This window comes from Lithobates pipiens, unplaced genomic scaffold (genome assembly GCF_037356315.1).
Source record: "Lithobates pipiens isolate NorthernLeopardFrog02 unplaced genomic scaffold, aLitPip1_a1.2 Scaffold_3, whole genome shotgun sequence".
In the NCBI taxonomy this organism is placed as follows: domain Eukaryota; kingdom Metazoa; phylum Chordata; class Amphibia; order Anura; family Ranidae; genus Lithobates; species Lithobates pipiens.
In genome coordinates, this window is record NW_027507790.1 from 148181747 (window position 1) to 148207792 (window position 26046).

The 26046-nt window shown below is 43.7% G+C and overlaps 1 protein-coding gene across 1 annotated transcript in view; it reads right to left on the reverse strand.

Annotated features, from left to right (window-relative positions):
- FAM81B (family with sequence similarity 81 member B) overlaps positions 1 to 26046 on the reverse strand; it is a 116308-nt gene that overhangs the window by 35891 nt on the left and 54371 nt on the right. The window contains exon 6 of the mRNA XM_077462381.1: positions 1887 to 1993. Within this exon, the coding sequence (XP_077318507.1) occupies positions 1887 to 1993 (107 nt within the window). The remainder of the gene's footprint in view (positions 1 to 1886; positions 1994 to 26046) is intronic.

A 26046-nucleotide genomic window follows, 5' to 3' on the forward strand; every position in this document is an offset into this window, starting at 1 on the left:
AATGATGGGGCACTATTCCTCCCATTGATATCAATGATGGGGAACTATTCCTCCCATTGATATCAATGATGGGGAACTATTCCTCCCATTGATATCAATGATGGGGCACTATTCCTCCCAATGAAACCAATGATGGGACACTATTCCTCCCACTGATAGCAACGATGGGGCAATGTTTACTCCCACTGACGCCAGGCCATTTTCTTCTCCTACTGGCCACAGTCCAGGTCCCCTAAAGTTTGAAGGACAGTAAACAGGCCCTTTTGTTCAGAAAGTTTGAACACCCCCTGGTCTAGAATATATTTATTCCTATTAAGACTGTAGCATGTAGCACACATGAAATCCTGCAAAAGACAATAATTAAACCATCAAAAACATAAGCAACTCAGACTCTACAAATAATGAAAAAAATACATAAACCTTTATTTAAAAATAAACACATCTAAACTAACAGTAGTGATATCGGCAACTGAAGTTACAGTCACATTTTTACAATGTATTAGTAAAGCTGACTGACAAACAAGGAAGCCTCAAAGGTAGCAGGGGGCAGGCCAAGTGCTACTTTTACAGCAAACTATGATTTGCATATAACTTTAGCTACTTTTATCTTGGATTTGTGTTTTTTATGCAATTTTCAGTGCAGGTTTCCTGGTTTTCCCACTTAAGCCCCGGACCAATTTGCAGCCAAAGGACCAGGCCCCTTTTTGTGATTCGGCACTGCGTCGCTTTAACTGACAATTGCGCGGTCGTGCAACGTGGCTCCCAAACAAAATTGGCGTCCTTTTTTTTACCACAAATAGAGCTTTCTTTTGGTGGTATTTGATCACCTCTGCGGTTTTTATTTTTTGCACTATAAACAAAAATAGAGCGACAATTTTGAAAAAAATGTAATATTTTTTACTTTTTGCTATAATAAATATCCCCAAAAAATATATATAAAAACATTTTTTTTCCTCAGTTTAGGCCGATACATATTCTTCTACATATTTTTGGTTAAAAAAAATGCAATTAGCGATTATTGAGTGGTTTGCGCAAAAGTTATAGAGTTTACAGAATAGGGGATAGTTTTATAGCATTTTTATTAATATTTTTTTTTACTAGTAATGGCGGTGACCATCGATTTTTATTGTGATTGCTACATTATGGGGGACACATCAGACATTTTTGACAAATTTTTGGGACCATCGTCATTTATACAGCAATCAGTGCTATTTAAATGCTTTGATTCCTGTGGAAATGACACTGGCAGTGAAGGATTTAACCACTAGGGGGCGAGGAGGGGTTATGTGGGACGTTATGTGTTTTCTTTTATTGTAGGGACGAGGCCTGGCATGTGACGTCACTGATCGTCTTTCCCTATAACAGGGAACAGACTATCACTGACAGCCACAGTAGGAAGCACGGGGAGAGGTTTGTTTACACAGACCTCACCTCGTTCTTTAGCTCTGTGACCCGATCGTGGGATACCAGCGGCGATCAGGTCTGCTGGTCCCACGGCCACGGTCACGGAGCTCAGGACCCATGGCTAGGCACTTAAAGAGCAACGTACCGGTACATGCTTGTGCCCAGCCATGCCATTCTGCCGACGTATTTGTGCAGGAGGCGACCCTTAAGCAGTTATACAGTATACTTTATTCATCAAAAGCTCAGTCTGATTTGCCCAGGTTAAAGACAAGATTACTTTAAATACTGAATAATTCCACTGGACACATTATAACACATTCTCCTAATTCAATAAAACAGTAAGCGATCAAGTTGTCATAGTGATTCCCAAGTTTTACTTCTTAACTCTGTATTGATTTAGTCTCTTATTTTATGCCAAGCTTGTCATTAGACTAAAGGCAATTTTCTTCTTGGAGCTGCATTAATGTAATTAAAATACATACTTGAGATCTAGGAGTTGGATCTCATGGCGCTGCTCCCCCTGGGCACTCTTCACTTTGTTGTTCTGCTCAAAAATTGAAGTTTCCATCTTTCCTAATAGCTGCATTACCTAATAAAAATTCAACAGGGAACAGTCCATCAGTTCTTTCATTAAAATACGCACCATTTACTCTGAGCACTCGGGAGAGGAAGAAAGAGCACAGGCTGTGCTATGCCAAGCAAGCTGTACCAATATAGTGCCATTTTCAAAACGTATCCAGAAATGCGTATACGCTATCACACAGTGTAAAAAATACTGATACAGTTGTGCAACAGTGGGGGGGGTGGGATTTACTAAAATGGGTGCACACAGAATCTGATGCAGCTGTGCATAGTACCCAATCAGCTTCTAGGTCTTATTGGCACAGCTTAGTTGCACAAACTTAAGTTAGAAGCTGATTGATTGATTACTATGCACAGCTGCATCAGTTTTTTTGTGAACCAGTTTAAGTAAATCCCCCCATTGTGTGTATGTGGAAAGAGACTTTAGAGGAGAAATGATCAGATCAATTTTGATAAAACTGGTCAATGGGCGCAATAATCATTTTGCGTGCAAAGCTTGGAAAGCAACTGACCAAATGAACCATCTTTGGAAGCAATTGCCTTCAGAAGTCACCTAATTAGTAACTAGAGTCCACCTGTGTATAATTTAATCTCAGTATAAATACGTCTGTTCCGTGAAGCCCTCGAATGTTTGTTAGAGAACCTTAGTGAACAGCATCATGAAGGCCAAGGAACACATCAGACAGGTCAGGAATAAAGTTGTGGAGAAGTTTAACCGCTTCAGTCCCAGAAGATTTTACCCCCTTCCTGACCAGAGCACTTTTTGCGATTCGGCACTGCGTCACTTTAACTGACAATTGCGTGGTTGTGCGACATTGCACAAAAACAAAATTGACGTCCTTTTTTCCCCACAAATAGAGCTTTCTTTTGGTGGTATTTGATCGCCTTTTTAATTTTTGTGCTATAAACAAAAAAAGCGACAATTTTGAAAAAAAGCATTATTTTTTACTATAATAAATATCCCCCAAAAATATATAAAAAAAAAAAATTTTCCCTCAGTTTAGGCCGATATGTATTCTTCTACATATTTTAAGTAAAAAAAAATTGCAATAATCGTATATTGATTGGTTTGCCCAAAAGTTACGGCGTCTACAAAATAGGGGATAGTTTTATGGCATTTTTATTAGTAATTTTTTTTTTAATAGTAATGGTGGCGATCTGTGATTTTTATTGGGACTGTGACATTATGGCGGACACATCGGACAATTTTGATACACTTTTGGGACCACTGGCATTAATACAGCGATCAATGCTATAGAAAATGCATTGATTGCCGTAAAAATGTCACTGGCAGTGAAGGGGTTAACACTAGGGGCAATCAAGTGGTTAATGTGTTCCCTAGTTTGTGTTCTAGCTGAAGGGGGGAGGGGACTGTACAAGGGAGATGACATATCCCTGTTGATACTCTGTATGAACAGACAGACAATCTGTCTGTTCTCTCCTCAGAGAACCAGAAACTGTGTTTACACACACAGATCCCGGTTCTCCGTGTGCCCTGAGCGATCGTGGGAGCCAGGTGGTGATCGTGACCACCGTGCACTTGCATCGGCTCAGGGGGCAAGCAGCGGGTGCTCCACAGGGTCACAGGGTGAAGCGATATAACATAACGTCGCTTCGCCCAGCCGTGCCATTCTGCCGCAGTGCAACTGCGGCGGATGGTCAGCAACTGGTTAAAGTAGGGTTATGTTATAAAAAAATATCCCAAGCTTAAAACATCTCACGTAGCATTGTTCAATACATCATCCGAAAATGGATAGAGTATGGCACAACTGCAAACCTACCAAGACATGGCCATCCACCTAAACTGACAGACCAGGCAAGGAGAGCATTAATCAGAGAAGCAGCCAAGAGGCCCATGGTAACTCTGGAGAGCTGCAGATATCCACAGCTCAGGTGGGAGGATCTGTCCACAGGACAATCTCTAAATAAACTCTTCATGAGAAAAATACAGTACATATGCTACAATTGCTGACCTTCTTTTCAAAATGCTAGTTGCCTGGCTGCCTCTTGCTTCAGTACTTTTGGAGTCACAAACACATATCAAGCGTGCAGACCAAAAAAGTCAGTTATAGCCTGTAAGATACTCCCTTGTTCCAGGTCAGTGAACTATAACTTTGATGACAGGTTTTCCTGTCCACAATCTGCAGTGCAGGCAAAGTAATAGAAGAGAACTGTGAGGGGTATTCAGGCTGCCTTGGATAACAAGCAAAGCAGTAACTTCTGCTTACACCAGGGGGCGCAACTAAGGTTGAAAATTTTCTAGCCAAAAATGATTTCTTTCCTACCGGTAGGGGCCAGTCCCTACCAATGGTAATGGTTGTTGGAATACACTTTAACAACGCACCTGAGTTACACCTCACTGTAACTCAAGGTAACGCAGTACTGTGTTTTGCAATGCACTGCGCTAGGCAGCTAGGAGGAACGTTAGACAGGTCATTCCAATGAATTGGCTGCCTTAATGCAACGTATATTAACATGCAAGCTAATGTGTGTTAAGTACACTTTTGTGGAGTGCCTGGTGTGAATGGGCTCTAATAATAACAATAATATAAAGTCCCAATTTTTCTAACTAGGCCTGCAAAATACCAGCAAGGTGGAAACCCTATGCAGCACAGAGTCATGAGAGTTCCTGGTTAGAACAGGGAATTCTTTTTGACATGTAGCACTACCCCCGAAAGTGCCACTTAGACTATTGCCCAGAGTCCTTTCAATAGTTGCCTTGCACCCAGACACACGATCATAGTCACTCTTTGGCTCAATGAACAGTCCAGGGGATTTCTTTTTGGTACTTTTGGTATTTTTAGGGAATTTTGATACAGATAGGAAATTGAATGGGATGCTCCAAAAATTATCTACAAATAGGAGGACACTTATCTTCCATAGAACTGTGAGCCTGTAGCAAACTTAAGAACAGTAATTTTCCTATAGTGGAAAGTCCAAGGGAAGTTCTTTCACTGGGAATTAAATAGAATGAAAGCTCTTCAGGACACTGGACACTATGTCCCCTTTATGCACACAGCTGACTCGACACACAAGAGATGACCTCAGCCCACAGTCATTAGGATCTCTATCTCTCCAGTCTATAATCACAAATGTCCTTGGAAAATTGGTTGCATTCAGTGGCGGTGCGTCCATTAAGGGTGCACGGGTGCTGCCCCCTCTCTCCAGCCACCCCTCTCTATGACTGATGGATAGATTCATGCATTGCATGAATCTATCAATGGCCGCTGTCACCTCCCCCCTATTCAGGTGTCTGGCCCCTTTTCGGAAGCCGGGCGCCTGAATTACAGGGTTTATTTTTGAAGCACCTGATTAGGCTCTAATAGGCTCTAATTGGCTTCAAAAAAGGTGAACTCGGAGCGCAAAGCATTGTGCTCGGGAGTCCACCCAGGTCTGTTAGAAAAGCAAATGAATATTCACTTTTCTAACACTGAACTGCCTCCCTGCCAATCAGGTAGCACAGGTCTGATAACCATCACCTGGTTAGCACAAAGGATAGGAGCTGTTGGACGCTGTTGGAGTAGGGGAGGAGACTCATGGTGGACACAGCTTGCCATTGCAAGGTCCCACAGCTCGCCTCTGTTGCCAGCTGCCTGACCGCCACTGAGATAGGGTAAGTGATGGGCAGATGGCGAGCGGGCGGGGGGGTCACATTGGAGACGTTTGAATGGCAAAGTGGCGGTATTTGATGGGGCACAATGGCAGAATTTGATGGGGCACAGTGGCAGCATTTGATGGGGCACAGTGGTTGCATTTAATGGGCACAGTGGTTGCATTTGATGGGCACAGTGGCATCATTTGATGGGCACAGTGGCATCATTTGATGGGGCACAGTGGCGGCATTTGATGGGCACACTGGAGGCATTTGATGGCACAATGGCGGCATTTGATGGCACAATGGCGGCATTTGATGGCACAATGGCGGCATTTGATGGCACAGTGGCTGCGTTTGATGGCACAGTCGCTGCAATTGATGGGCACAGTAGCTGCATTTGATGGGCACAGTGGCTGCGTTTGATGGCACAGTCGCTGCAATTGATGGGCACAGTGGCTGCATTTGATGGGCACAGTGAGGCTGCAATTGATAGTTTTTTTTCAGTTTGTCAGTTTGTTCAGTTTCAGTTTGTTTGCTCCCCCCAAAAAAAATTTGAGCACCAGCTGCCACTGGTTGTCTTCTTCCAATATCCTTGCGAACCTTTTTCCCTGTGATACCAGACTAGATCCTCAGATAACAGTCCCTCGGCAGCTTTCTATGGCTTTCAGCAAAGCAGGCCTCCACATAGCCCAGATGAGGCCTCTGCAGGTGTATAGCAGGATAGCCTAAGGGGGCAAGTAGCCCCCCCCCCCCCCGGCTGTGAGCTAGTGAAAAAGACCCCGCTGCTCTGTCTATTCCTGCTCACTAATTTCCAGAGCTTTCTGGACTAATCAGAGACAACAGTCAATCCTACAATTAATGAAACTTAGAACAGAACAACACAATCAACACAGCCACACTGGTTACAGTGACCTTGATGTTCAGATGTTCATGTCTTCTTGGCAAAAGAAACCAAATGTCTGATATTCTGATGTTAGGTTCTAATGTTACAGATAGATCTCTCAGAAACCTGCATGTATTGGAATGTTTAAAAATAATCTGCTCACTTGGATAAAGGATCCAATCACAAAACCAAAATAGCAGGATAGGGATCCCTATTTTCAAAGAAGTGACACGTATTTTCAGTTGGGTTCAATGACATTTGAAAATTAGAAGTAGTTGTATTAACTTTGCCTAGTCTCCAGGAATCTGGAGAGCTCTGCAGTGGAGTTCCTCTTTACCCACCTTGTCCAGCAGTGGGTGCAGGCCACAATTCCCAGGGTATCTGGACACTCCCAGGGGAAATTTCATTACACAGTTTCCTTCTCTCAGGTACATTAGCTGTCACCAGATGGGGATCCTCCATTTTCTCTGAGGTATGGGACACCGGGTAAGAGCACAACAGCACACAGCTTTATCTTAAGCCTCAGTCACTGTGTGGGCACTGTGCTAGCTGGCCTAGAACTCTTCGGGTGCTTCCTTGTATACCCGTCTGTAGGACTCTTGTGGAGCCTGCGCAGAGAATCCTGTGGTTAACCAGCAGAGAGGTGGGTCATCCCCTACCAAAGAACCAAGTATCTGTATTATCATTAGACTGAACTGTGCTATGTGGTTTATTACTAGCAATTTTATTTTCTTATCTTTTTTAATAGTGTTATTCTGTATTGTGCTGCCAACTAGTGATCTTTGCAGAAGCTACTCCTAGGCACCATTGGTACAACAATAATTTCCTGATGGTTATACCTTGTCTGATGCTTGTTTTATACCCCTTTTAATCTTATTGTCGTTGTCAATTTATCTTGCATTCACACAATAAACTTCAAGTTGCACATTACTGCTTGTCTTATCATTGGACTGATACCAATGCAATACTCATAAATGAGAGAGTATAAACTCTGAGTTGATATATGTATACATATATGTGTTATCCTTGCCTTAAGCAAGAGTGCCTATTCACATGTAGTATTTGCTAGACTTAGGGTCTGCCTGAGACGGATTGAATGATATTTTAGCTTTCGTGGGTCTCTCCAGGGCTCTGGGTATCCATTGCTTCTGCCTACTGCTGGGGAGTGTCCCTAGCAGTAGCATGGAAGACTGTACTAGTCAGAGTTAGGAATATTTGTATCTGTCTAGCCAATCACTAGTTGGATTGTGAGTGGGACTGCCTGAAAGAGGGTATACATTTTCAAGAGTGAGCTTGGGAGGTCAGTTGGCCCCCAGGCCTCCTGCATAGAGGAGGAATGTAAATGGCTGCCTGATTGTCTTAGGCTGCCTGGACAGAGGCCTAGGTGTGGGGCCTACTATGCTGAGCATGGGGATCCAAGTACAATGGAAGAAATTAAGCCTAATTGTGGAACCTGAGACATTGGGAAAAGCTTGGTCCTTGACTGAAGTGTGGTAGCCCCCCCACCCTGTGTGTTGGTAGCTGAACCAACGGGTGTCTTACAGTCAGGAGCTGATTTCACAGATTGCTGTGTTGGCCTGAAGGTTCTCTATCTGAAGACTGTACATCGTTTTTTCACTCATTTGGAGTCTGCTAAATCCATGGGTGTCCTGTGCCTTAATTTCCTTCTTCCAGGAATATTGAGTGAGAGTCAATAAAAACTCAATTTCTACTGGACAATCTTGGTCATGTTGTACAATTCTTGACAAACTTCTGTACTAAGATGTTATGATGATATTTCAAAGTGCTACATTTTATGTACCACCTTTTGTAACTTTCTAATAAAAAAAGTTTGTAAATGGAAAAACCCAATTTCTTGCATCAAAAAATTACTGACGGTCATCTGTTAACATTGCTCCACTATTGCAGAGGACTAGACCCTGAGGTGAAATGCTAAGCCGCCCTGCTTCTGAGATACATCTGGTCTGGGGATCAGGGGTACTACATATTAGTTTGACTGCATAGATTTGTTTGGTGCTGTTTTCATACCTCTGTCCTGTGGATGTCACTACTTACAGTTGTTATATGTATAATACACTTATAAATTCATTAATGTTTGAACTTGTAAATAAAGTACTCTATAGCTATGCTGTCTCCCAGACTACAGGGCGCAACAATATTGGTGATAATAATGTCTATTCAATCTCTTCAGCAGCCTGCACCTTTTTTCCTACACCATGGTGAGCAGTGCTGAGGTCAGCCAGGGCAAAGATGCCAAAATATCCCCCCCCCCTCCTCTCATAAGGTTATGGTCAGGGCATCCTCATCCCTGCAATAAACCATTGCGGCCAGGGCAACTGTCCTTCCTGCCCACCACCCCTAGTCCTGGATATGCTGGTGAGCCTTCAATGTCTTCTACTGTATGGATTGGTATACATCAGGGATCTGCAATTAGCGGGCCTCCAGCTGTTGCAAAACTACAAGTCCCATCATGCCTCTGCCTCTGAGTGTCATGCTTATTGCTGTCAGAGTCTTGCTATGCCTCATGGGACTTGAAGTTCTGCAACAGCTGGAGGTCCGCTAATTGCAGATCCCTGGAATACATAGTTAGTAAGGTTGAATAAAGACACCAGTCCATCCAGTTCAACCTGAGTGAGTGTCTACAATTGTCCCTATCCCTGTACATTGCACACTCACATCGGACCCTACCCTCAAGGATCCAACAATATAAGGTCCCCATTCATATACTAGGGCCAATTTGGGATAGAAGCCAATTAACCTACCTGCATGTCTTTGGAGTGTGGGAGGAGACTGGAGTACCTGGCGGAAACCCACGCAGGCACAGGGAGAACATGCAAACTCCAGGCAGGTAGTGTTGTGGTTGGGATTCAAACCAGCAACCCTTTTTACTGCTAGGTGAGAGTGCTAACCACTACACCACTGTGCCGCCCTATGATATAGCTGCTGCTAATCAGGAGGACTTGCACACTGCTAGAATGTGTGCTTTACTTATTCACCACCTGAGAGCAGAAGGACAGAGTATCTTCTATACTCTACCGATCAACTTCTGTACAACCACCCTGTCTGGTTTTCCCTGCTTGATCAGTGCCGCAGGCTACACCCTGCAATGCTGATCACTGTATTCTGATAGTGGTGAAGAAGGTCTAACCTACTGTCAGAGTACAAAGGCCCAGTGGGCAGGATTCCCCCATCTACATCAAGTGGTTGAACGGAAAAAGAAAATGCCTTAGCTGATACCCATGAGTTTGGAATGCTAACAGATAAAATCATGAGAGACCAATTAGTAGAAAAAACAAACTCAGCCCACATAAGATTGTTTTTGGAACATGATTTAACTCTAGCAAAGACTATTACAATTTCAAGCCAAAATTAAACTACTATGCTTGGAGCAAAGAGTCAGTCAGGGGACTACTGAAAACATACTGGCTGTGAATTTGTCTCCTGTAAGGCACATATTCAGTCCAAATACAAAGGGACAAAAAAAAAAACAATCTAAATCACAATGCAGAGCTGCACATACAGAACAAATACTACTATGGGTGTAGTTCAACTACAGTATGTCTACTGCTTATACTTACAAAGGCTACTCCATTATCTGGAAGCTTGATACTGGATCTGATGTCTCTACACTACCTGAGGGAATCTACTTTGTAAATGATCCACTTACTTTACCTATTCTGAAACAGATTTGTTATCTTAGAGACCCTATTCATGTGCTTGATTGCCTGCCAGTCACTGTAAAATGTGAGTCAACGTATGCCCCCTATGCTACCAGTGTCCAGAGTTCCACCACTCAGCAACACCTTACTGAGCAGTGCAAAAATCTTTGTATACAACATTATAGTGCAATTAGGTGTGAAACCAGAAATTGCTTACCCTTCTCTTTAAAAGATGTTGTTTCTGAAGAATCTAAAGCAATTGTTTAGCTTTAGGCCCCTTTCACACTGTCGGAACGTTCAGGTCCACCTGTCAGGTTTGACAACGGACCTGACCGAGTGCTCCATTCTAGTCTATGGAGCAGCCTTTCTCAACCTTTTCAACACAGAGGAACCCTTGAAATAGTTCTCCGGTCTCGGGGAAACCCCTTCAAAAAATTTGAAATCTACAACTCATGATACATTAGTGTGATGGTCAGTGGGAAGAATGGTGTCAGTGGGAACTTATCTGAGAGGCAGAAATTGCCCAATGCTAAAGGAACCCCTAGCATCCTCTGGAGGAACCCTAAGGTTCCACGGAACCCTGGTTGAGAATCACTGCTATGGAGTGGAGTGGCGGATGTCAGCGGTGACATGTCCGCTGACATCCGACCCGGTCCGATCCGCCAAAAGCAGACAGATGGACCTATGTTCGGATCCGTCGCTGGCGGATCGGATCGGGTGAGATCTGATGAAAATGCACACGCTGACGGTTTTCATCCGATCTCTCCATGAAAACTCAGTGAGCAGAGAGGGACCTGTCATCCACCGGCTCAGTGGAGATCAACAGAGAAATCTCCTGCTGAGCTGGCAGACAGAGGTGGACTCCGAGGCAGCGGATCCGCCTCATGAGAATGAAGCCATTTTTTACTTAAAGTAATAAACATGTCATACTTACCTGCTCTGTGCAAAAGTTTTGCACCGAGTGGCCTGTGAACAGTGAACAATTTGGGCTGTTCGCGGCAAATTCGAAAAGCCGGAACACCCTATACAAGTCTATGGGAGAAATCTAAAGTGCTAATTTTAAAGGGTAATATGCAAGTTACTGTCCTAAAAAGTGTTTGGGGACCTGGGTCCTGCCCCAGGGGACATGGATCAATGCAAAAAAAAGTTTTAAAAACGTCAGTTTTTTCAGGAGCAGTGATTTTAATAATGATTAAAGTGAAACAATAAAAGTGTAATATTCCTTTAAATGTGGTACCTGGGGGGTATCTATAGTATGCCTGTGAAGGGGCGCATGTTTCTGGTGCTTAGAACTGTCCCTGCACAAAGTGTCATTTGTGCAGGAAAAAAAGTCTTTTAAAATCACTTGCGGCTATATTGTTGGCTCCCGTAATACAGAGAACACTCAATGAGTGTTCTCTGTATTAGCCGACAATTCATTCATTCATTGATAAAAAAAAACAAAAACGTGGGGGTTCCCCTAAATTCAATTACCAGGCCCTTCAGGTCTGCTATGGATATTAAGTGGAACCCTGTGTCAAATGTAAAAAAAAAATTGACGTGGGGGTCCCCCTAAATATCCATACCAGACCCTTTATCCAAGCACGCAACCTGGCCGGCCGCAGGAAAATAGGGGGGCGAGAGAGCGGCCCCCCTCCCTCCTGAACCGTACCAGGCCACATGCCCTCAACATTGGGAGGATGCTTTGGGGGTCTGTGACCCCTCAAAGCACCATGTCCCTATGTTGATGGGAACAAGGGCCTCATCCCCACAACCCTGAGCGGTGGTTGTGGGGGTCTGCGGGCCGGGGGCTTATCAGAATCTGGAAGCCCCCTTTAACAAGGGGACCCCCAGATCCCGGCCCCCCCTGTTTGAAATGGTAAGGAGGTACAAAAGTACCCCTACCATTTCACAAAGAAAGTGTAAAAATGGTTAAATAAGACAAACACACTTTTGAAAAATTCCTTTATTAAAAATAAAAATAAAAAAAGATTCCAGCAGTGGTAATCCACTCTTGCTATCCAGCGACGGATCTCCGGGGTCCAGCGATGGATGATCACATCCAGCGACGGGGGATCTCTCAGTCCAGCGTTGTCCATACATCCGTTATCTGTCTCCACTCTGGAGACACTGCAGGGATTCCAGCGCTGACGTTTCTTATATTAGGAGGGCGGGGCCACCCGTCACCTGACCCTGCCCCCTCTGACGCTGGTGAGGGGAGCCAGGGGTTCCCCAGTGACGTATGGGTGACCCCGCCCCCTCTGATGTAACGGAAACCTGCGCCCTCCTAATATAAGAAACGTCAGCGCTGGGATCCCCGCAGTGTCTCCGGAGTGGAGACAGAAGACGGATGTATGGACAGCGCTGGACTGAGAGATCCCCCGTCGCTGGATATGATCATCCATTGCTGGATAGCAAGAGTGGATTACCACCGCTGGAATATTTTTTTAATTTTTTTTATTTTTAAGAAAGGAATTTTTCAAAAGTGTGTTTGTCTTATTTAACCATTTTTACACTTTCTTTGTGAAATGGTAGGGGTACTTTTGTACCCCCTTACCATTTCAAACAGGGGGGGCTGGATTTGGGGGTCCCCTTGTTAAAGGGGGCTTCCAGATTCTGATAAGCCCCCCGCCCGCAGACCCCCCACAACTACCACTCAGGGTTGTGGGGATGAGGCCCTTGTCCCCATCAACATGGAGACAAGGTGCTTTGAGGGGTCACAGACCCCCAAAGCCTCCTCCCAATGTTGAGGGCATGTGGCCTGGTACGGTTCAGGAGGGGGGGCGCTCTCTCGTCCCCCCCCCTCTTTTCCTGCAGCCGGCTAGGTTGCGTGCTCAGATAAAGGGTCTGGTGTGGATTTTTAGGGGGACCCCACGTCAATTTTTTTTATTTGATGCGGGGTTCCCCTTAATATACATATCAGACCTGAAGGGTCTGGTATGGATATTTAGGGGGACCCCCACGTCAAATTTTTTTTAAATTTGACACGGGGTTCCCCTTAATATCCATAGCAGACCTGAAGGGCCTGGTAATTGAATTTAGGGGAACCTCCACGCTTTTTTTTTTTTTCATCAATGAATGAATGAATTGTCGACTAATGCAGAGAACACTCATTGAGTGTTCTCTGTATTACGGGAGCCGACAATTTAGCCGCAAGTGATTTTAAAAGACTTTTTTTCCTGCACAAATGACACTTTGTGCAGGGACAGTTCTAAGCACCAGAAACATGCGCCCCTTCACAGGCATAGCACAGACACCCCCCAGGTACCACATTTAAAGGAATATTACACTTTTATTGTTTCACTTTAATCATTATTAAAATCACTGCTCCTGAAAAAAACTGACGTTTTTAAAACTTTTTTTTGCATTGATCCATGTCCCCTGGGGCAGGACCCAGGTCCCCAAACACTTTTTAGGACAGTAACTTGCATATTAGCCTTTAAAATTAGCACTTTAGATTGTGAACATTCGAGTCCCATAGACTTTAATAGGGTTCTAAAGTTCACACGAAGTTTAGGTCTGTTCGCAGGTTCTGGTGCGAACCGAACAGGGGGGTGTTCGGCTCATCCCTAGTGTTTGGATATTCTTTGTAAAGTGCATCTTCCTTTACTAGGCCCTGGAGCACCTGCACTTGCAAAGTGCACAGTCAATTTTCATTTAGTAAATTAACCTACACTGTCTTTGGTTGATATTGTGCATGGGTATCATCACTTATTAGTACCACAGACCTTGAGTGAGCATTTTAACCACTTCAATACTGGGCACTTTTAACCCCCTTCCTGCCCAGGCCAATTTTCAGTTTTCAGTGCCGTCACACTTTCAATGACAATTGCGCGGTCATGCAACACTATACCCAAATTACATTTTTATAATTTTTTTCACACAAATAAAGCCTTCTTTTAGTGTTATTTAATAATCACTGTTTTTTTTTTTGCTAAACAAACGGAAAAAGACTGAAAATTTTGAAAAAAAAAACAGTTTTTCTTAGTTTCTGTTATACAATTTTGTAAATAATTTTCTTCTGCGCTAATGTGCGCTGATGAGCCTGCACTGGTGAAGCGGAACTAATGAGGCTGCACTGATGGGCACTGATGAAGCAGAACTGATGAGGCTGCACTGATGGGCACTGATGAAGCAGAACTGATGAGGCTGCACTGATAGGTGGCATTGATAGGTGGCACTGATGGTCACTTATAGGCTGCGCTGATAGACGGCACTGATGAGGAGGCACTAATGGGCACTGATAGGCTGCACTGTTGGGTACTGATTGTCACTGATAGGGTTGCACTGATAATCAGAGCACTGATTATCAGTACCCTGATTATCTGGGTAAATGATGTGCTGACAGGCTTGCCAGTTGACAGCTCTCCTTTACTCCCACAGACACAGCGTGGGAGGAAAGGACTGCCAATAACCAGCAAGTCTGTTGTGCTGATTGGACACAGCCGATCACGTAGTAAAGGTCTATTGCATCTTTTGGCTATAAAAGGGCCAGCAAATGGTTAAACAACCTGCACATGAGAGCCACCAAGGAATTGTAAGCACAAGGCAAAGCCAATGGCTCCCGCTACTATCAAGCTGCCCAATGAAGAGGGAGACAGCAACAGGAGCCACTGCTGTCATGCACATCAGTGGATTGAATCAGACTCGGGGTAGAATAAGGGGGGGGGGGAGCATCTGGGGAGGAGCTGCAGCACAGAAGGTTTTTCCACTTAATGCATAGAATGCATTAAGGTAAAAAACCTTAAGCCTTTAGAACCATGTTAACTTGTTTAAAGCGGAGGTCCACCCTAAAATGGACCTTCCGCTCATCGGAATCCTCCCCCCCTCCGGCACCACAATTGGCACCTTTCAGGGGGGAGGGGGGTGGGGGGTGCAGTTACCTGGATAATCCAGGTAACTGCACCCACTTCCGGGATAGCTCTCTGCGGAAAGGGGCGTAGATTACGCCCCTTTCCGCAAGTGCCCGCCCCCTTCCGCAAATGCCCTGCTGCCTCTGGGATCTGTGTGTTTCCCAGCAGGCAGCGGGGCATTTGCGGAAGGGGGCGGGCACTTGCGGAAAGGGGCGTAATCTACGCCCCTTTCCGCAGAGAGCTATCCCGGAAGTGGGTGCAGTTACCTGGATTATCCAGGTAACTGCACCCCCCACCCCCCTCCCCCCTGAAAGGTGCCAATTGTGGCGCCGGAGGGGGGGAGGATTCCGATGAGCGGAAGGTCCATTTTAGGGTGGACCTCCGCTTTAAACAAGTTAACATGGTTCTAAAGGCTTAAGGTTTTTTACCTTAATGCATTCTATGCATTAAGTGGAAAAACCTTCTGTGCTGCAGCTCCTCCCCAGATGCTCCCCCCCCCCCCTTATTCTACCCCGAGTCTGATTCAATCCACTGATGTGCATGACAGCAGTGGCTCCTGTTGCTGTCTCCCTCTTCATTGGGCAGCTTGATAGTAGCGGGAGCCATTGGCTTTGCCTTGTGCTTACAATTCCTTGGTGGCTCTCATAGCTCTCTGCGGAAAGGGGCGTAGATTACGCCCCTTTCCGCAAGTGCCCGCCCCTTCCGCAAATGCCCCGCTGCCTGCTGGGAAACACACAGATCCCAGAGGCAGCGGGGACCGTCCTTATTGCGCAGCGCAACTCGCGCATGCGCAGTAGGGAATCGGGAAATGAAGCCGAAAGGCTCCATTTCCTGATTCCCATAGCCAAGATGGTGGCGGCAGCACCCGAGTGACGATCTACAGATCGGCTTCGGGTGCCGACATCGCGGACGCGCTGGACAGGTAAGTGTCACTATTTTAAAAGTCAGCAGCTGCAGTATTTGTAGCTGCTGGCTTTTAAAAAAAATATATATATGCGGAGTCCCGGTGGACTCCCGCTTTAAGTGGAACTAAACTCTCAATCAACATTAGCTATTTTTAACCTTTATGCTACTAGCAGTAGTAAATAGATAGGAAGGTGTATAGTATATCTACTTGTTTTAAACTTTAGCTTCAGTTTCTTTCTGGTTTCTGGCCTATGCCAAAATGATGTCATACATCCCATGAGTCTTCATTCTTTTCTTTTTTTTCTGCAGGAGGGACTTTTATCAGTTATATACACCCTCTTGCCTGCATGCCAGAGCTACGGGCAGATGGATTCCAGAAAGTAAATGCTACATGAATTATCTGCCCGTACTCAAGATGTCCATGACTAGAAATGCTAGGGGGAATTTCAAAGTGACCTCTCAACAAAATAAGACATGGATGGATGGGCGAGTTTTATCAAATATTAAAAATTAGTTACAGTGGTGTGAAAAAGTGTTTGCCCCCTTCCTCATTTCCTGTTCCTTTGCATGTTTGTCACACTTAAGTGTTTCGGAACATCAAACCAATTTAAACAATAGTCAAGGACAACACAAGTAAACACAAAATGCAATTTGTAAATGAAGGTGTTTATTATTAAAGGTGAAAAAAAATCCAAACCATCATGGCCCTGTGTGAAAAAGTGATTGCCCCCTAAACCTAATAACTGGTTGGGCCACCCTTAGCAGCAACAACTGCAACCAAGCGTTTGCGATAACGTGCAATGAGGCTTTTGCAGCGTCCTGGAGGAATTTTGGCCCACTCATCTTTGCAGAATTGTCCTAATTCAGTTACATTAGAGGGTTTTCGAGCATGAACGGCCTTTTTAAGGTCATACCACAACATCTCAATAGGATTCAGGTCAGGACTTTGGCTAGGCCACTCCAAAGTCTTCATTTTGTTTTTCTTCAGCCATTCGGTGGTGGACTTGCTGGTGTGTTTAGGATCATTGTCCTGCTGCAGAACCCAAGTTCGTTTCAGCTTGAGTACACGAACAGATGGTCGGACATTCTCCTTCAGGATCTCTTGGTAGACAGCAGAATTCATAGTTCCTTTTATCACGGCAAGTCTTCCAGGTCCTGAAGCAGCAAAACAGCCCCAGACCATCACACTACCACCACCATATTTTACTGTTGGTATAATGTTCTTTTTCTGAAATGCAGTGTTCCTTCTACGCCAGATATACTTGGACACACACCTTCCAAAGAGTTCCACTTTTGTCTCATCGGTCCACAGAATGTTGTCCCAAAAGTCTTGGGGATCATCAAGATGTGTTGTGGAGAAATTGAGACGAGCTTTGATGTTCTTTTTGCTCAGCAGTGGTTTTCTCCTTGGAACTCTGCCATGCAGGCCATTTTTGCCCAGTCTTTTCCTGATGGTGGAGGCATGAACGCTGACCTTAACTGAGGCAAGTGAGGCCTGCAGTTCCTTGGACGTTGTTGTGGGGTCTTTTGTGACCTCTTGGATGAGTCGTCGCTGCGCTCTTGGGGTAATTTTGGGCGGCCGGCCACTCCTGGGAAGGTTCACCACTGTTCCATGTCTTCGCCATTTGTGGATAATGGCTCTCACTGTGGTTCGCTGGATTCCCAAAGCTTTGGAAATGGCTTTATAACCCTTTCCAGACTGATAGATCTCAATTACTTTCTTTCTCAATTGTTCCTGAATTTCTTTGGGTCTCAGCATGATGTGTAGCTTTTAAGGATCTTCTGGTGGACCTTACTGTGTCAAGCAGCTCCTATTTAAGTGATGCCTTGATTGTGAACAGGTGTGGCAATAATCAGGCCTGGATGTGGCTAGAGAAATTGAACTCAGGTGTGGACAACCACAGTTATAGTATGTTTTAACAAGGGGGGGGGGGCAATCACTTTTTCACACAGGGCCATGATGGTTTGGATTTTTTTTCACCTTTAATAATAAGCACCTTCATTTACAAATTGCATTTTGTGTTTACTTGTGTTGTCCTTGACTATTGTTTAAATTGGTTTGATGTTCCGAAACACTTAAATGTGACAAACATGCAAAGGAACAGGAAATGAGGAAGGGGGCAAACACTTTTTCACACCACTGTATTTAGCATTTTCATCTTGAGGTGCTCAGATACAGTTACAGTGCCTTGAAAAAGTTTTCATACCCCTTGGAATTTTCCACATTTTGTCATGTTACAACCAAAAACATAAATGTATTTTATTTGATAGACCAACACAAAGTGGCACATAATTGTGAAGTGGAAGGAAAATTATAAATCGTTTTTAAAATGTTTTACAAATAAATATGTGAAGAGAGAGGCGAGCATTTGTATTCAGCCCCCTTTACTCTGATACCCCTAACTAAAATCTAGTGGAACCAATTGCCTTCAGAAGTCACCTAATTAGTAAATAGAGTCAACCTATGTGTAATTTAATCTCAGTATACATGCTGCTGTTCTATGAAGCCCTCAGAGGTTTTTTAGAGATCCTTAGTGAACAGACAGCATCATGAAGGCCAAGGAACTCACAAGACAGGTCAGGGATAAAGTTGTGAAGAAGTATAAAGCAGGTTTGGGTAATAAAAAAAATATCCCAAGCTTTGAACCTCTCACAGAGCACTGTTCAATACATCACCTAAGAATGGAAAGAGTATGGCACAACTGCAAACCTACCAAGACATGCCCGTCCACCTAAACTGATCGGCCGGGAAAAGAGAGCGTTAATCAGAGAAGTAGCCAAGAGGAGGAGCTTGATCAGCTGACTTGGATGTAAGCAAGAAGTCTCTTGCAGCACAGGCTCAGGACGGGGTGAATGCCGGGAACCGGGGCTGTGGATCCAGTCTTCAGGTGATATTATCACCAGTCTGTCTATAAGTATACCAACAGGGCTCGAGTCCTGCGGGAACGCATGGGAACGGCGTTCCCGTACTATTTCCACAACGGGAACGCCGTTCCCATTAGCAGCCCGAGTAGCCCGCCGCTCGTGCGTAGCCCGCCGCTCCTCTGCCGCCCGAGTCAGTGACTGGTTGCTAGGCTAGGGCCGCTCCGCGTCTAGCAACCAGTCACATGACATCGGCCGTACACGTGGGCACGCACTGGAGTCAGTGGGCAGTGCGCATACGGCCTCCAGCGCAGCCAGCGGCAGACACACGCCGCTAGCATACGGACTGTCTCCTCCCTCCCCTCTACCCAGTGCTCTCCCGAGAAGTAAACCAGGTTAGTCACTAGCACTCTGCATTACCCTGCCAATACTCTGCATTACTCAATACTCTGCATTACCCCGCAAATACTCTGCATTACCCCGCCAATACTCTGCATTACCCCTCCGCCAATACTCTGAATTACTCTGCCAATACTCTGCATTACTCTGCCAATACTCTGCATTACTCCGCCAATACTCTTCATTACTCCGCCAATACTCTGCATTACTCCGCCAATACTCTGCATTACTCCGCCAATACTCTGCATTACTCCGCCAATACTCTGCATTACTCCACCAATACTCTGCATTACTCCACCAATACTCTGCATTACTCCGCATTACTCTACCAATACTCTGCATTACTCCACCAATGCTCTGCATTACTCCACCAATACTCCACCAATACTCTGCATTACTCCACCAATACTCTGCATTACTCCACCAATACTCTGCATTACTCCGCATTACTCTACCAATACTCTGCATTACTCCACCAATGCTCTGCATTACTCCACCAATACTCCGCCAATACCCTGCATTACTCCGCCAATACTCTGCATTACTCCGCCAATACTCTGCATTACTCCACCAATACTCTGCATTACTCCACCAATACTCCGCCAATACTCTGCATTACTCCACCAATACTCTGCATTACTCCACCAATACTCTGCATTACTCCACCAATACTCCGCCAATACTCTGCATTACTCCACCAATACTCTGCATTACTCCACATTACTCCACCAATACTCTGCATTACTCCACCAATACTCTGCATTACTCCACCAATACTCTGCCAATACTCCGCCAATACTCCGCCAATACTCCGCCAATACTCCGCCAATACTCTGCATTACTCCACCAATACTCTGCATTACTCCACCAATACTCTGCTATACCCTGCCAATACTCTGCAATACATACCCTGCCGATACTTACTCTGCAATACTTACCCTGCCAAGACTCTGCAATACTTACCCTGCAATGCCCTGCCAATAATCTGCAATACCCAGCAATAATCTGCCATACCCTGCCAATACTCTGCAATACCCTGCCAATACTTATCCTGCCAATATTCTGCAATACCCTGCCAATACTTACCCTGCCAATACATATTCTGCTAATACCCAGCCATACCCATCCATGCTCAGCCAAAATATTATTGGGGGAGATGACGTGGATATTACAGTAGGGGAGATGTATATTGCAGTGGGGACTATATGGTGGTGACATTTTTCACAGGTTTTTGCAAATTCAATTATTATTTGCTGATCCGAAAAAAGATCCGATCTGTGACTCAGATCCAAGGAATGATCCGATCCTTGAGTTTTTTGATCCGTTGCCGATAATCTTGCACGGCAAGGGCAACGTTATTCCAGTTTGTGTGATATTTTCTAATTTGCTGTATTTGAATTTGGAACAGGGTGTATTTGTGTTAGAAATTCCCTGCGAGGGAAAGATCATCACCCATTGTGTTGATTATTCTGTTTGACAAGTTAACTTATTTTGTATTTGTAAACTGGCACTTTACAATAAATGTACTGTATTTTCTGTGAAATATATATGCATATGAGCGTACCTTTATTTATTTTTATTTTTTTTGGTGGGGGAGTGGATCTTGGGTGAGAGTTCCCACACTTTTTTCCCCAGCACTTGACCCCTGTATACCAAGGTGTGTTTTTATCATGAAAATGTGATTGTAAATTTATGTGGAGTTTAAATTGCAATAAACCTGTTTTAAAAACGTTATCACACTATTGCAAGCCTCTATTGTTTCCGCATGTGATCTATATGAGGAGACTGCTGATAGCCAGGAGGAAGCAGTGGCTTTTGATCTGCACTTTAATCAGGAGGAAGGAGTGATCCTTGTACCAGCATTTAAGCCAAAATTAGTCACCACAGGAAAGAGGAATCACAGGAGGATTTTTTGAAGCTGATTATAATTATTTACTACAGGCTTTTATACAAAGCCCTTAAGGTGAGGGTACATCTGGTGGAGGGTGTGTGCACATGGACTTTTAAATATTATATTGGTGGCACAGTGGTGTAGTAGGTAGCACTCTCACCTAGCAGTAAAAAGCGTCACTGGTTCAAATCCCAACCGCAACACTACCTGCCTGGAGTTTGCATGTTCTCCCTGTGCCTGCGTGGGTTTCCTCCAGGTACGCCAGTTTCCTCCCACACTCCAAAGACATGCAGGTAGGTTAATTGGCTATTGGCCCTACTATATGAATGGGGACCTTGGATTGTGGGCTCCTTGAGGGGAGGGTGACTGGTGTGAGTGTGCAATGTACAGGGATAGGGACAATTGTAGATGCTGAACTGGATGGACAGGTGTCTTTATTCAACCTTACTAACTATGTAACTACGTATATTATTAAGAATTCTGTGCAACACATGGAGCATGTGCACTTTATTTTGGACTTTTAATAATTACCTTTTGCATTACAGGATATATTTTCTAGTTATTTATTGCAATTGTGCTACACATGTATATTAGTTTTATAGTTTTTCATTTTTCATTTCTAGCGCCTCACATTTGTTATAGCAGTTTGCATTGTCCCATTTAGGGAAGTGTGGAAAGTGTTTGCAGTTGATTTTCAGTTTAATTTCCATTTTAGGTTAGTAGTTTGGCAGCTCACAAGGTTTTACCCATTTACAAACCTACCAAGACATGGCCGTCCACCTAAACTGACAGGCTGGGCAAGCAGAGCATTAATGAGAGAAGCAGCCAAAAGGCCCATGGTAACTCTGGAGGAGCTGCAGAGATCCACAGCTCAGGTGGGAGAATCTGTCCACGCTACAACTATTAGTTGTGCACTCCACAAATCTGACCTTTATGGAAGAGTGGCAAGAAGAAAGACATTGTTGTGAGAAAGCCAAAAGAAGTCTTGTTTGCAGTTTGCGAGAACCCATTTGACAGACACAGCAAACATGTAGAAGAAGGTGCTCTGATCAGATGAGACCAAAATGTACATTTTTGGCTTAAAAGCAAAATGCTATGTGTGGCAGAAAACTAACACTTCACATCACCCTGAACACACCATCCCCACCGTGAAACATGGTAGTGGTAGCATCATGTTGTGGGGATGCTTTTCTTTAGCAGGGACAGGGAAGCTGGTTAGAGTTGATGGGAAGATGGATGGAGCCAAATACAGGGCAATCTTAGAAGAAAACCTGTAAGCCCTTGTACATATGGTTGGAAATTCCGACGGAAAATATCCGATCGGACTGTGTTGTCAGATAATCCGACCATGTGTGGGCTCCATGGGACTTTTTCCGTTGGAATGTCCGACCAACAAAGTTTGAGAGCTGGATATAAAATTTCTGACAACATGATCCAATCAGACTTTGATCGTTTGTAGAGAATTCCGATCGGACAAAGTGCCACGCATGCTCAGATCAAATTACAAGACCAAAGCTTTTGGCTACTAGCTGCAACATAGTCCCGTCGTAACGAACGACCGTCATCACGTTCCGAGCGATTGGATTTTCTGACAACTTTGTCCGACCGTGTGTATGCAACACCAGTTTCGGACAAAATCCGTCTGAAAAAATCTGACGAATTTTGTTGTCGGAATGTCCGACCGTGTGTACAAGGGCTTAGAGTCTGCAAAAGACTTGAGACTGGGGCGAAGGATCACCTTCCAGCAGGATAACGTCCCAAAACATACAGCCAGAGCTATAATGGAATGGTTTAGATAAAAACATATTTATGTGTTAGAATGGCGCAGTCAAAGTCCAGACCTAAATCCAATTGAGAATCTGTGGCAAGACTTGGAAATTGCTGTTCCCAGATGCTCTCCATCGAGTCTGACAGACCTTGAGCTATTTTGCAAAGAAGAATGGGCAAAAATGTCACTCTCTAGATGTGCAAAGCTGGTAGAGACATCCCCAAAAAGACTTGCAACTGTAATTGCAGTGAAAGGTGGTTCTACAAAGTATTGACTCAGGGGGGCTGAATACAAATGCACACCACACGTTTCAGATATTTATTTGTAAAAAAAAATTGAAAACCATTTATCATTTTCCATCCACTTCATAATTATGTGGCACTTTGTGTTAGTCTATTACATAAAATCCCAATAAAATACATTTACATTTTTGTAACATGACAAAACATGGAATACTTTTTCAAGGCACTGTAAGTCCTTAATTAAGCAGAACACAACATTTGTCTCAAGCCGTGATTCACTTTTAAACTGTGAAGCTTGTTCATCTAGATTCTAGAGAATAACTGTAAGGATGTATTTTTGGCATTCTCTTAATGTCTGATAATCACTGTATTTTAGGAAATTCAATTATCCCCTTAATGGCCTCTGGGGAATGACACATTACTGTATTACACTGAGTCTGAAAATTATAGTCTGCCTATTAGGTAAGGAATATGGGCACCGGCTGATTTGTTTGCTGTGCTGCTAGAAAGACCTAAACAAATATTCATGTGCGGAAATGTCAGTCTTCCGGCCAACTGCAGGGAAGCACATAACATGTGGGGACCATTTGTGGGTTTTTTAAACCCAACCTACTAAGCTGGGCCACACAGGCATCTAATCGGGTTCATTTTTGCAGTCTGGTCTAAAAGCATTATTTTCCATTTTTATAAGGCACAAATTTCATTTTTTTTTATTTTTAGTTTTTTTTATCTAATTTTTTTGAAACACTTTTTGACACATAAATAGTGTATTTTATATACAGCTATAAAAATCAGACCAAAATGAAGGACAAATGAGGAGGAAAGAGGAACAGAGGGACTTTTTTTTTATATAAATCAGGGACAGTCTCTCAAAATCAGGGACAGTTGGGAGCTATGACCTAGGCTAGGTTGCTGGGGATAGTTTCTGAAAGTACTATAATTCCATTACAGCCTATATATTACGCTGGATTAAAACATACATTTTGCTCTTTTAGACATATTTATATTTTCTTGGGATTAAAATGTTTAAAACTCAGCTATAAGAATGTTTTCAAATTCTAAAATATATAAGGCCATTTATTGTTATTCCCACGAGAATATCTTGAAATTCTTCTTTGCTTTGTATCATCCGTACTTCAATATGTCTACTTTTTATTTCTGGTATCGCATAATTTGTCTTATATTCTGTACATGTAATTTATTTTAACATAAAATAAAAACTTTTGAATGAGAAAAACATACATTTTGCCTGTTCCGGTCTGGGACGCATATGCGACTTGGTAGCTGGTAATGTAATTAAAACATTCCCTACCCTCCAAACCCAAGCTCAGCTCCCTAGCCGGGAATGCTTCTGCTATCTTTAAGTCTCCCACTTTGTTAGAACCGTTATAGGTTCCAATACAGAGCTTGACACTATTTCATTATTTGAGGCCATATGCGGCTCAGACACGCGCGCCCCAGGTATTATTTCCCATCTCTACTCTCATCTCACTTCCCTCCCCTCTGCTCTTCCATTATACAGCCAGCAATGGTCCAAAGACTTGGGGGTAGACCTCGATCTAGAAGATTGGGCAAATATATGGGACAATGCCAAATCAGCATCTCAAAATATTGTAGCTCTGGAAGCTAGTTATAAAGTCCTCATGATATGGTATTTAGTCCCTTCTAAAATTGCCAAATTCCTACCATCGTACTGCCCAAATTGCTTTCGTAATTGTGGCGAAAAAGTTACCCATGTACACATTTGGTGGACATGCCCGTTAGTACAGCGGTTCTGGGCGGTGGTGTTCTGCATGGCCTCCACCCTACTCAAAGAGCCCCTAGATCCAGATCCCTCTGTAGCATTATTGAATGCTCTGCCCAAAGAACTCACTAAAGCACAGAAACATCTAACACTTCAACTTACGACCGCAGCAAAGCAAACAATTGCCAGAGCATGGAAGACACCCATGCTAAGCATAGTCAAAATGAAAAATAGAAGTACCCAAGCAATGATTCACAGTAAAATTGAAGCCACCATCCTTGATAGAGTCCCACGACACCTAAAAATATGGCAACCATGGGTAGAGCATTACCCACACCAGAATTTTGATAAGCACCTGTTAGAGTTATAATTCACTGTGTGTCCTCTGCAGTCTACCTGTAGTGGGCGGGGTCTCCGCTCAAGCCGTCTGACCTTTCTTCCCTCTCTTCTTACCTCTCCTTCTTTCACTCTTTCTTACTGCATCTTCTTTTTCTTACTCTTTCCTACTCCACTTGATTAATTTTTTCTATATGATATTGAATGCATATAACGCAGCATAGAGTTGCACACTGTTAGCCATGGGTAATTTATCTAATGTCATGGAGTATCACCTGTTCGGTATACTATGTGTATTTAGGGCATAGGCCCGAGTTAATATAGTTAACATGGAAGATTTTTTCTCTTACGATCATTTTTTACGATAATGTTTTTTCTCTACTACATGAAATATGTACCTGTACATCTACGTAATAACACACTGATGGGCAATACTCTGTAGTCTGTTATCACTACATGCTAAATTGAATATGTTTATCTTTGTAACTTGATTGTTGCCAATAAAAAGTTTGAAAGTAAAACATACATTTTAACAGAATCCAAGAACATCATAAAAATGCAACCTTACCTATTAAAAAGTTACTCTTTAAAGTGGAGCTGCAGTCTGCCAGCATCATTTTAGCTAAAGACATGTCTGGTATGTGAGGGGTCGCTCTTCTCCCTCTAATTATCCATTAGCATGTAGATGCACTGTATCTTATTAAACTCTGTACCTGAAATTATGCAAAACTGTTGTAGTCTTCCAGTATTTTGTGCAGTTGGCTACCCAGCATGCACATTGTGATTTCATGCATGCACACATTGTTGTTGACAAGCTGCCATAGCAATGGCAACATTGACAGAATTTCCTGCTGTTTTATCTTGTTATGGCAACTTGTCAACAACAGGGAACATGGAAGCAGCAGAGGCAAATGTCACAAACAAAAGGAAATTTAAAAATGGC